Here is a 12896-nt window from a genome sequence, read left to right as displayed (position 1 = left end):
GCTATATGGCTACACCTGGCAGCAGACATTGGGATGCCGTGAAGGGTATCATGAGGTACCTGAAGGGCACAGCAGATATGTGTATTTGCTATGGCAGCCAGGATACAGGGGTCGTGGGGTACACTGACTCCGATTATGCAGGACATGCAGATAGTAGGAAGTCCACTTCTGGCTATGTATTCACCTATGCTGGAGGGGCTGTCTCTTGGATGTCCAGGGTTCAGAAGTGTATGGCTTTGTCTACCACTGAGGCCGAGTATGTTGCAGCCACTGAGGCTTGCAAGGAGGCCATATGGTTAGGCCGTCTAGTTGCTGACCTTGGGATTGATGCTACACCTACACTGCATTCGGATTCTATGAGTGCCATTCAGTTGGCTAAGAATCCGGTCTTCCATGCGAAGACGAAACACATTGAGGTGAGGTATCACTTCATACGTAGTGTCGTGGAGGACAGTTCTGTTGACCTTGTCAAGATCTCCACTGACGAGAATCCTGCAGATCTGCTCACGAAGAGCCTCACTACTGAGCGCTTTGCCTTCCTCAGGAGGTTGATGGGCGTTGGATGAGATGTCGCCTTTCCTCATCCCTTGTACCTATGTACATTTGTACTGTCTTTTCTTTTTCTTTTCTCTCTCACTAGGACAGATTCGCCTTTAAGTGGGAGGTTGTTGGGGGTAAAGGCGCCTCCGCCGTGCCGCCCCGTGTATTACTACACTGACAGTACCCGCCACTGCACACTGCAGGTGGCGGGTGCCCGTCACGTCACTTTATTCTTTATTCTTTTAGTGACAGTTTGAATAAAGGAAGGCCCGGTCACACATTGTGACTGTTGGAGTTCCCATTTCTTGTCTCTCTCTTTCTTGCTCTTGCTCTCCCGCCATAGCTCGCGTGCAAGCTTCGATCCTTCTCACCTTTCAGGGAGGTGAGAGGAATCACTGGTGCTCATTCATCTCGACTACTTTCTCTGGCTTTATGGTCTTCTCAGAGTCATCTGTCAAGAACCATGGATACCCAAGCAGTGGGTGATCAAGCCACCACCAAGGTGCCTCGGAGAGAACCTGATGTCGATGTCGATCGTACCAAACACCTGAAAATAGAGAAGATCATAGAATGTCTCTGTGTCCATCACCAATGTCTCGCACTAGCATAGAAGACCATTCTGTCAAAAATGCCCCTCAACATAGGTAACCATGGATTCCCCGCCTTTGGCCAGACCGCCAAAGTGTCCCCTCATGTGAGCTCCAGACGAAAGCCTCCCGCTCTCTGTCAAATGACCAGCTCATCATGAACCTGGATGTCAATCCCAGCTCCAGGATTTGATTCCGCCAAACTGAAGTCAATGCGTTAGGGACGTCCCTCTCTGGAACCTGTGCACCTGTAGAAAAGTATAGATGAGGCGCGCGGCTGCCCCATCTAAACACCCGCTCACACTCCCTCTCTGGCACAAGAGAGTCGTGAGGGATGACCTCATCACCACCACTAGAAAGCAGCCGAGGAAGGAGCCACCAAGCCGTTCCCGCGATCCGAAGAAGAGGATCCCTTCCGCGCCTTGGACTTCTCCTTGGTCGGAGGATCTGAGTCGGAGTCTGATGAAGGAGAGGACTCATCGATAGAGTCAACAGCCCGCTTGGTCTTCTGCTCCTTCTTCCTGGAAGCCGCTAACGTCTTACAGTCCTTCCGCAAATGTTCCTTCTTGCCATAGTGGTAACACTAGGCATTCGACTTCTTCTTCCCGTTACCCCTCTCTAAAGCTACATAAGCCTCGCCTCCATAATGTGCCGGAAGCCGCCCCTGTAATCTCAAGGATGTCTCATGCTCAAGAAGCATCGAGGTCATATGTGTAAAACTGACAGGAGTCGATGATGTCTGCGCCCGCAAAGCATTGGCCACTCCATCAAACTCCGGGGGGAGCTTGTAGAGGATCGTCCCGACGAGATGCGCCTCGGGAAGAGCAGATTGCATGTGCCGAAGCTGGTCCTGTACCTGCGTAACACGAAGAAGAAAAGACTGAATAGTATCTTTCGGCTCAAACTTCATCTGCTGGAGCTGGCTATAAAGTGTGACTGCCCGCATGGTGGAAGGTGCCTCGTACATCTGCTGCAACTTCTGCCATACTTCAGGAGATGTCCTACAGGAGGTAACCGTTGGTAAGACCGCTTTAGAAATACACCGAAGCAACGCCGAGTAAGCACGGGCATCGTCCGAGTCCCATGTGAGCACCGCTTCCTCATGGTTGTCCTCATCAAAGTCGTCAGGAAGAGGAAAAGGACGGAGAGGTCGAGGAATAGCTCCACAGACGATGTACCATAACCGCTTCTGCACAAACCAAGCTTTCATGACAGCACTCCATGTGAGATAATCAGGTCCATGTAACTTATCATCAGTGGAAGTGCACGGAGGAGCCATATGGAGAGGATAAGAGGAGAAGTAGAGAAGAGATGGAATTTAGAGAGGAAACACAGCCAAAACACAAGCACAAACTGCAGAAAATGAGAGTTCACATGCAATATAACCCCAAATCTGATCAATAGAAGACAAAATCTGCTGCAGAAAGTCAAAAAATCAGTCAAAAACTGCCAAAAACAGCAAAAACATCCTTAAGTAACAGTCACCCAGTCACGAGAGATGCTGAATCAGCAAAACGCAGGCTGTAAACTGGAGAAAAACAGGTAGAAAACTATCGCCAGCAGCTCTGCAGATGAAAAACGCAAGCAGTAGAGGGTGTGTAGGCAGCAGGCGATGGTAAAACTGCAGAAAACGCAGGTCAAACACGTTGCCTGTAGGGAGCAGCAGCAGCCTGAGCAGAAAAGGGGAAAACAGTCTTGAAATCAGCAAGAAAACACAGCAGAAACACACATCCTAAAAACTGATACCATGTCAGAAGTGGAGCAGCGGTGGAAGCATAAACATGTGCTGAAATAAACTGCTGAAACACGAGACAAAAAGAAAAGAAAGAAAGAACACGATACAGATGAGACCCAGATGTATGCACGGGAAATGGAATCCATATATCTGAACACGAGACAGTCGCATACAACAGTGAGTCACTGGCTGCGTGGGCACTGGCACTGGCACTGGCTCCTCTCTCCACAGAGTCTGCAGATGGTGAAGATGATGATGATGATGATACTGACTGAGGAGGAGCCACTGAGTATAAATAGGCTAAAAAGTGGGGAGCAATAAATGCTGGTCGGCCAGCATTAATGCTGGCCGACTGGTGCATAAAATGCTCCACTGGCATAAAATGCCACACCAGAAAAATACCTAAAATACCTAATAAAAATGCCCAGCCCAGATCAAGCTCAGACTCACACATGAGCTGACAAATACTCTGCTAACAGGATGATGGTGCTAAGAAAAAGGCGTGCAATATATAGAGAACCCAAAAGACAAAATAGATGCTCGAATCTTGTAAGAGAACCCAAAAGGTGGAAAAAATACATTTGCTCAGCCTTAATTTTGGGCCCAAGTGCACTTGCTTGCTTCAATCCACAAACCTCCAATTTGTTGTTGACACTTGCTGTCTTACATTTGCTGTTCACTAATTTGTTGCTCACGATCATCACGATTCTTAATGACAATCACAATCACCTTGAACGAGCCCTAACCATGATTGAAATAGATTATGTTTTTGTTTTGCCCAATACATTAAAAGTGTGGACATGCAACTTAATGTTGCACACATGATCAGTGTACCTTGACATGTAATGTCATCATGTGTAGTGCATTTCCCCCCCCCACTAGAACCTAAATTGTCCACATCTATTCTGCACTCATCCAAATCCATGGATGTGCATTTATCCTTTTGAAGATGGCCACAAGGATCTCACACATGGAAAGTTGCATCTATACTTCTCATTATTGCCTTCTCTCCAGAAGCTTCCTTATTCTTTAGTATTCTAAATGCCACTATAAGTATCCACTATGACCAAATTACCAGCCATAATGCTCAATCACACCAAGTAAGCAACTCATGTGCTTGCACTTGTCCAAGAAATTGTAAAACCTTAGCAGTCTATCCATGTGGCATCAACAACCAAATGCCAGAAGCCTCTACACCACCAACTGGAAATAGCCCAATTGGTGAACCGCCTCTATACCCTGTTGATGACTATCCCAATTAGATGCCTATAACTATGGACTTCAAAATCCTACCTCCAATGCACACTTGGTCCTCTTTGCTGACAATCCTCCTTGCACAACCAAATTTTGGTTGTCTACCTCACTAGGTTTAAGCATACCCTTTGAAGAGCCATCAACTACCTATATACTTGCAAGATATGCGTATTTTGCATTTATGTCCTTACAGCACTTGAAAGCTATTGAACCTAATTTTGGGTGGTTTGACATAAAAGAAATCCTAATCAGGTATAGGCAACAGCATCTGGAGGCTGTTCTGTTAGCAATCTTGCAGTTCATGCATGGTCATCTCTTGTTTGTGAGCCTCAGTCTCAGTTAGATGAGGAAATTAGGAGCTCTAACATTGTATTTTTCTATCAGTTTATTTGTCCCAAACATTTTAGGTGGAGACCCTTGCTTTTCACAGCAGGCAGCCTACCGCACAGACATTTATTATCTAGGGCAAGCTGAATTTTATTGAGCACAGGCCAACATTTTTTTGCATTGCATTTTGCTTTTTTATGCATTTTCACTAGTCTGACTGGCAAAAGTGTAGGTTGGCCAATTTTAGGATTTTATGCTATTTATAGTCTATTTGCCCCTCCATCATCATTTATTCAATCTCTTTCATTCTCAACCAGCCATCCTCATCATTCTATTCCTCCTCTTGCCTTTGTTTGGTATCCACACTAATGCTCTAAGCTGCATGTTGGGGCGGGACTAAGACCAACCATGTATCATTAAGATCTTTGTTTGTTTGTTCCTTCATTCTAGTGCATTTCTCATGTCCCCTTCTTTTTTGTCAATGTTCATTTTTCCTTTCCTCTATGCACTCTCATATATTTACCTGTGGGTAGCGACATCCAAGTGTCTTGTATCAGTTGGTGACTACTATTTGGCCACTTTCTGTGTGAGAAAATCAGAATTCTCTCCCCTCTACTCTCTCTCTCTCTCTCTCTCTCTCTCTCCCTCCACGTTTCAAAGTGCAGTGACTACGGAAGCGTACGACTAGACTGAAAGAAAATGAACACGAGAGAAGGGAAGAGAAAAACAGTGGTATCTACAGTAGAAGAATGCTAAAATGAAGAAGGTAGACATGTGTATGAGCGGTCAAATGTATCTCCGCAAGCCGACCTCTCTCTTCATCTTAAAACGAGTGAAGTATGACCTAGCAGGCTAACCTATAAATAGGCAAGAAAAATACAAATTAAAAAAACTTATCACAACAATAAAATAATGCATAAAATTATTGCAATAAATGTGACTGCCACGTCACATCTCATCTAGCCTATATGGCCTGCCCAACTGCCCGAAACTGTTGGAAATTACCTGGCAACTGCATAGAACTATTCGAGCTAAAAATAGAAAATGTGTAACTATGCCTAAGAGTACGAATTGTACAACAGTAAATTGCCACTGCCTGTCTAGAGGATGAATAAATCTCTAACACCCCCTCTCAGATCCTGGACTAGCATAAGGCTTAGGGATTTGGAGTGTTATCAAAGAACGGCCTGATAAAGAGCCTTGGTATACAAATTTGCCAAGTTGTTCTCTATCTTACAATACACCATATCAATGGTCTCCAAGGTCATCTTCACAACGGATATGTAACACCGCTAGTTTCCGCCCCTTCCAAACCCCATAAGGCATACATTCAACCAATGCTTTAGTTGAACTACGATTCAGCACATACACTGCACACATTATAGCATCAAGCCAAAACTTTGGGGGCAACTTATTGTGTGACAGCATACAACATGCCATTTCCATCAATGTGTGATTTTTTCTTTCAACCATACCGTTTTGTTAAGGTATGTAAGGCATAGGATATTGATGGATAATGCCCGTTTTAGCCAAATAGGAATTGAATTCCCATGACATATATTCCTCCCCTCGATCAATATGTAGTGTAATTAGCTTGCATCCACTGTCATTTTCAACCAAGATCAAGGATGTTTTAAAGCATGCAAACACTTTGGATTTGTGCTTCAAAGCATATGCCCAACAAAGACGAGTCATGTCATCAATGAAGGTAACAAAGTAAAGTATTCTTTTATGGGATTGGACACGCATGGGCCCGCACACATCACTATCCACAAGCTGTAATTTGTGATCAGCATGCATAGTACCACCCTTGGGAAATGAAGCACGATACATTTTGCCAAGTAGACGACTTTCACATACATTGTGAGTAGGTGCTTTCAACGGAGAGAGATTGAGTACCATATTTTTGCTTCTTAGATGTAGCAAACTACCATAATTAAGATGACCAAACCGAGCATGCCATATCTCAATGTCATCCACAATGGTGACATCAACATGTAATACATCCTCTGATGCTCTCATCTCATATAAATCAAGCTGATAGACTCCATTGTACAAAGTACCAGTGACAATGAGGGCATCCCCATCACTACAGTCATAGACACTGCATTATTCCATGTGGAATTTAACAACAAAACCAACACATGCAATGGCTAAAACTAAAAGCAAGTTTTTCTTTATGCTTGGCACATACAAGACCTTTTCAACCATGGTAGTTTTCCCATCCACTGCAATAATGGGAATCTGACCAATGCCTTGAATTGCATACGAAACATTGTTAGCTTTACAACCAATCCTTCTTTGTACATTTGCATATGATACAAACAAGCATGAAAGGATGTTATGTGCTTAAAAGCACCACTATCAAAATACCATGTGCTGCAATTTTCAGCAACTGAAAGACCATGCTCATGTGAAGAAGGATCATACGAACAACGCACAACAAAGACATAAGACTGACCAACGTCCAAGCTTGTCAAATGTGTGGTTGCATCCTTTGCATTTGCTGAATTTTCAGCAACACTCATGCCTAATTGTGTCTTCTTTCACTTGCCGTCCTCTTTCTTGATTGCTCACTTATGTCCGTCTAGTGGCATCCCACTTACTGCTGTGTTCCATTCTCCACTCTCCATGTTTATCCTCTCTCTCTCTCTCTTCCACTATGTGCACATCATCTCCTATCAGTACAGAGTTCTGCCCAATGAAAGATTACACTTGGATCACACAAATGAATAGAGCAAATGCCCACAATGGGCATGACCTAGAAGAACCATCTATGACGATAGGTCATGAGCTTATAAAGCCCACCCTCCTATATAACACTCTAAAGGGACTCTGATATAACCTCATACTCAACTATGCTAGTTAGATGTCCTCCTTACCTAGATGAGCAATGCTATAGACAGAAAGAATGTCAAAACCCAGGTCAGGAACAAAGAAACATCTAGATGTAAACTGTGGCCCTGTAGCTCTCAGTACCACCAGATGTCTCATGATGCCAAGCCTACCTTGTAATCAAGGATAATGGGAACTAACTCCTTCCACATCCATCTTTCATTGAGCTGTGAGATAATCAGACCAAATGAAAGTACATATATTTTGGGCAGGTGTACATACATGCACAGCTGTGACTGCATTCCCTCATGGGCCCAAGCCTCCCAACCTCTAACCACTATAGAGGTTAAGAACATTTCTTCTGTATATCAGCAAACATTGCAAGCATACAACCCAAAAAGCATCTTTCCAAACAGTACGCAATACACTAATGTGCAGAATGCTTTCAAACATGACATAAGTTCGCACTAACTGTTCCTCTTTAGAAATAATTCAAGGTCAGCAATACCTGGGCAAGATGGCACAAAAAGGATTGAAAATGATTGCGTGCTATTGAGTCACCAACAAAGGCCCATGCCTTGCCTTTAACCAACCACAGAAACTCCTTTGCATTGAATTGAGGCAATTCACAATCATTAGGCCTCCATTTCCAGTGCAGGAAAGTGAGATCCGGTCTCCCATTTTTCAAGCAATTTTGATGTCCTTGGATGAACGGACAAGACACATTTGTGTAAGGAGGATCGGACGAGTCAGGTATCCATTGGCCCCTCCAAATGTCGCAGCCACCTTGCAAAATTTTATTTCATCAAATCAAGATCATTGTAAGACCAAAACGACTGCAAAAAATTTTACATCACCATTTTGAAGAAAAGAACCCAAATCCATAACTATAGCATTCTCTATGAGATGTATAAAGCATGGATTTACTCCAAAAATTCGTAGTCATGCAGCTGCCCACCTAGATACTGTCTACAGCACAACTAAAACTAAGAGTGCATAGTGCCAGAAAAATAGCACCAAAGATTATGGAAAATTCCGAACCACACATAACAAGTGCTCATGTCCAATATATCTCTCACACAAAGCTTCATGTTCTGAAGTTCAGTAGACTGCACGCTACAACAAATGTGCATGACATAGATTCTATATTGTGTCCCTAGTCACATCAATCGTGCACAGTTAGACAAGGATACGTGTTTACCATGACAAATGTAACATATTAGAAACTTGAAACTCAAGGTGATAGGACAACTCAATCCATGATTATATACACTCTTTCATGAAAAAAGTCACCCATTGACCTCACTCTTGATACGCAAACTGCCTAACACTCGCTAATTATTGCATATCCATCTCCCATAAGCTTTTGTTGCAGAACAATTGAGTGGATGAAGTTCAAAGTGGCTAGTTTTTAGGATCCTTTATGACCAAAGTTTCCTGTGCATAGTCAAAAGATCTAGGATCTTCTTACCAACAGTGAAATCAATTATCCCCTTTGGATCAACATGTTCCTTTGTCAATTCAAGGCTGTCCACTTTCTTGTTCTGAGGGCTCTCAAGCTTATGTGTCAGCTGAAGACTTGTTGGACGATTGGCTTCAGACCCTGGTCTTTGCACATCCTCTGATGAATTGTAATAAGAATTGACAATCTGCGAACTCTGTAGAATTGTGACATGAGAGGCATACAGCCGTGCCAAAACAAATGGAAAGAACACCATCATCAGCACCAGTAGGAAAATTGATCTCTGAGTGAAGAGCCTGCTGCTGTCTGTCTCTGTATGGCCTAATGGGACGTACTGTCCAGGGTGCTTGCCATGCACAGTCATCTTCCTCTGCAACACTGTTCCAAACCTTGGCATAAAAATGCTGATATATACAAAATTTTACAGCCCAAACTCTGAAATTCTGATAATTCTGTGTTCAATCCACCAATCCTGATAGTATGGAAGTCTTTACAGAAGAGGCGTCTCTAATGCAGATCCACAGATCCACACAAAGGCCCTTAAACACTATGTGTGACATCTTTGCAAGCTTATATTAAAACTGTGCCCCTACTCTAATAGTGTGGAAGTCCATCCGTAATGTGGATCCACAGCACCTATCAGAGTGAAGGTCTTTGAACATTACCCGATATTTTTGTAAGCTTTTAGTAAAACTGTGCCTTGTCACACCACTGACAGACATCTCATTCAGCTTTGCTCAAGCCCCTCTTAAAACTCTTAACATCTGACTCTATTTATTGTCCTGCATGCCATTCTGTACAAAAACCTGTGCTCTGTAATTCAGATTTTCCCAATTCCAGTGAAAATCCGACAGAGCTGAGCAACCCAAGCCTCTTCTTCTTGGAGATGGCAGATCTGGATATTGGTAGCTGGTCGATGATTGCTGATGTAAGGCCCATCATTTCTGGCATCTGTTCCATAGCTTTCTGTGGTCAGGCAAAGGCAAGTAGGAAGTCACAATACAGGTGGGTCAAACAAACGGACGTGCAAGAGACAAACAGAGAAAAAGAGAGAGAGAGAGAGAGAGAGGTTAACAACCTTGAGACGTGCCACCTGCGGCAATGCTTCACTTTACTTGCTAGGCTTAAGGAAAGTCTGTGAGTGGCGCATCCTTACAAGGGACACCACCCCGTCGTTAGTGAGGAACTCCGTAGATAATAATTAGGGGGAGGTGTCACACCCACACACCCAACTGGACTTTCAAAACTCCAGCTAGTAAAGGTAGCCGCATTTGCCAACAGCAGGGGCACAAGGCTGTAAAGCCAGGATGATGTGTGTGCGTGACAGACCGAGTTCGAATCCTACGAACTGACCAAGTTGTTGCAAGTTTGTAAGCTAGCAATGTGTGTGCATTTGAATCCTAGAGATGGACCAACCAATCATAAATTGCCTCACTTGTATGAGGGCCTCAACACCTCACAAAACATCGCATGTTTTAGAAAAAGGGGTGGAGAGAGGTTCCATGAGGCTATTGTAGACCAAATCTAGAAAAATAAGTATTTTGTATTTTGGGTATTCATAACAATCAAGACGAACTAGAAGACTTCGAAATGCAATCTACCTACATCATGAGCTTGCTCTTAACTACAAAATAGAGTGGGCAACCAGCAAAACAAGCAATCAACACATGGCAAAGGCAAAAAGGCAATAAAAGCACAAAACTTACAAAGGCACAAGGCATCACAAATATTTTAGAAATTAATCCTTTGGGTAATATACATGTGATATATTTCGATTAATACCATGGTCGTATAATTATTTGTAATATTATTTTGAGAGCTAACAACACCCATGCAAGTTATAATATTTCCACATGTCAGGAAGAAAAATCCATGGCTCAATAAGGGCATGGGCACTAGCTTCTATTCACTTTTGGGTGATTGGTCGATGTGCTCTAAATATGTGTGCATGAACCAAGGAAGACTAGCTGAGAGCTAAAAAGGAGGGATAGGTGCCCAACTTTGAGTGAAAACCCAAGCCCAAAACTCTATGTATAAAAGCCATAAAGTGAATGGATAAGCTTATTCTTATGGTGTGCAATCTTGAGAGATCTCTTCTTCTTCTTGCTTCTACTCCATCTACATGTGCTTCATCTTGAGAGTGAGGGAGTGTGAGAGTATGAGAGTATGAGAGTGAAGGACTTGGGAAGTGAAGCTTCTCTCTTGCTTTCGTGAATTTCTCTTCTTCCACTTCTTCTTGGGTGATAGGCGGATTGGAGTGGTGGTTCTTCTTCTTCGGATTTCTTGCAGATTAAGCACTTGTGGAGGTGGATCCAAGACCACCGCATGGATAATGGAGTCACTTCTAAGCCTTTGCATCACATCGTCAAAGAAAGGTAAGAAGGTGAGCTTTGTACAACCTTATCAATTTTATTGTTCTTGCTTTCATGGGGTTTGAGAGATGGATGGATAGATCGGTGAAAACAAGAGGCTTATCAACTATGTGAGAGGCATCCACTACCGAAATTGGAGAAGATCTTGAAAAAATAAGTGTCCCTTCAAGTCTAGCATTGAGCTTGGGAAAGCTTCAACATTTTGGTTTCATTACTAAGACTTGATGGAATCATCTGTTATGGCTCCACCATACGATAGAATAGGAGCATGCAATCCAAAATGGAACATGAGATCAAACTCTGAAACATAATGGATGCATGAACTCCAAAATACGGTATGGTATAGTTGGATTTTAGTAATAATCTTAAACATTTTTTAAATTATCCAAAAAAAAGAGTAGTCTTTGAGTCTTTGTTGCTCCCTGTGAGATAGAAATTAAGCCCCTTTGAGGTGTGGTTTTGGGGGTAAAGAAAAGGGCAAGGTAGTAGAGATTGCAAGAGTGTAAGAGAGGAGAAGAAGAGAGTAGCAATTTCAATTTATAGGGCTTTCCACCCCTCGAATTGCTAGCCACACAACCCTATTGTTGGTGTGCTATTCTTCAAGCCATTGAGAGGTTTGTTGTCTCAAATTGGATGCTTTAATTCTTCCTTGACTACCTTCAACCAATCAAGTTGCTTCGGCCTTTGGATTGGCCTAACAAGCTATCTTTTGGGTCTATATTCCATGGTCCTTTGGACCCTAGGTTTGGACTGCGACAACAATGCAACATTGCTCGACCCTCTCGACCTCATTGCTGCCCTACTCAAAGGGCATCCTTCCCCTCCAACTCAAATATCTGAGCTTGATGATTGTCATTCCTCGAACAAGCTTGGATAGCTTACATGCCCTAGACCCCACTTGCCTTCCCCTATTGACTAGCACTATCACATCCCATTTCCACCTTATCAACCATATATGTCCATGCTCAAATCAACCCATCATTCCTAATCAGGCCATATGTGGCATGCAACTTGGGTAACCACATCCATATTAGGCCTTACTCACCTTGGTTGGGCATACAAGTCCCATTTCACCTGGACAGTTAGGGGTCATAGGTAGCTTAGGCCATTGCATCCCACCACCCTTAGCTAGCCATGTGTTGGCCCACCATCTCAACCATGAACTTGAATGTTCACCCATCACTTTCAAGGGCTGACAAGTCCATGCAACTACCACCTCAACTCCCTTCCTCCCACACTATATGCATTGGGCAATTGATCTATTATGCACCATCCTGTTTCATCTCTTGATAGTCTATTAGAATCTTCTCTTCATGGTCATCTCTTCTTCATTCATAGTTGGAGCTTGAGACTACAAGATTACTAAGTTTTGAGCTCAAGGGTGACATGAGCATTTAGAGTCATGCCTCAATGCCCCCGCCTTGAGTGGTCAAGTGGATGTCTAGATTGGGGGAGCAAGATATTAGTGGCGAGAGGCAAGATAACCCCTTGCATGAGCCATGCAAATAGCCATTGGGACTTTGAGCAATTGTCTCTTCACTCTTGAGGCACGCAACTTCCATGGTCACTGGGTAGACTTCACAAGTGACACCATGTGAATGTTGCACAAGTCAAATCATGAGTGATCATAGTGGTAGTTTGAATCCATGGTGCACAATTTCATGAAATAGGTAAACAACAATACACTAGTGGAGGACACATGTACACCACAGTTGATGCACCTAGATATATTGTCCTAGTGCTCATGCACGATGGAATAAACCTTGAAGCTTTTGAATACATTC

At 43.3% G+C, this 12896-nt stretch overlaps 1 protein-coding gene across 1 annotated transcript in view; it reads right to left on the bottom strand.

Annotated features, from left to right (window-relative positions):
* The window catches only part of LOC148012368 (protein trichome birefringence-like 26), a 33686-nt gene extending 23765 nt beyond the window's left edge, over window positions 1–9921 (bottom strand). The window contains exons 1-3 of the mRNA XM_087669513.1: window positions 9819–9921; window positions 8750–9706; window positions 7787–8064 (exon numbers count right to left, since the gene is read on the bottom strand). Of these exons, the coding sequence (XP_087525639.1) occupies window positions 7787–8064; window positions 8750–9137 (666 nt within the window). The 5' untranslated portion in view covers window positions 9138–9706; window positions 9819–9921. The remainder of the gene's footprint in view (window positions 1–7786; window positions 8065–8749; window positions 9707–9818) is intronic.
* Window positions 9922–12896: the final 2975 nt, after the last annotated feature.

Source organism: Lygodium microphyllum, chromosome 27, assembly GCF_053477565.2.
Source record: "Lygodium microphyllum isolate KBCC chromosome 27, Lygodium_microphyllum_v1.1.10, whole genome shotgun sequence".
NCBI classification, from domain to species: domain Eukaryota; kingdom Viridiplantae; phylum Streptophyta; class Polypodiopsida; order Schizaeales; family Lygodiaceae; genus Lygodium; species Lygodium microphyllum.
The sequence above is the reverse complement of the archived record's forward strand: the minus strand, read 5'-3'. Positions and strand labels throughout refer to the sequence as shown.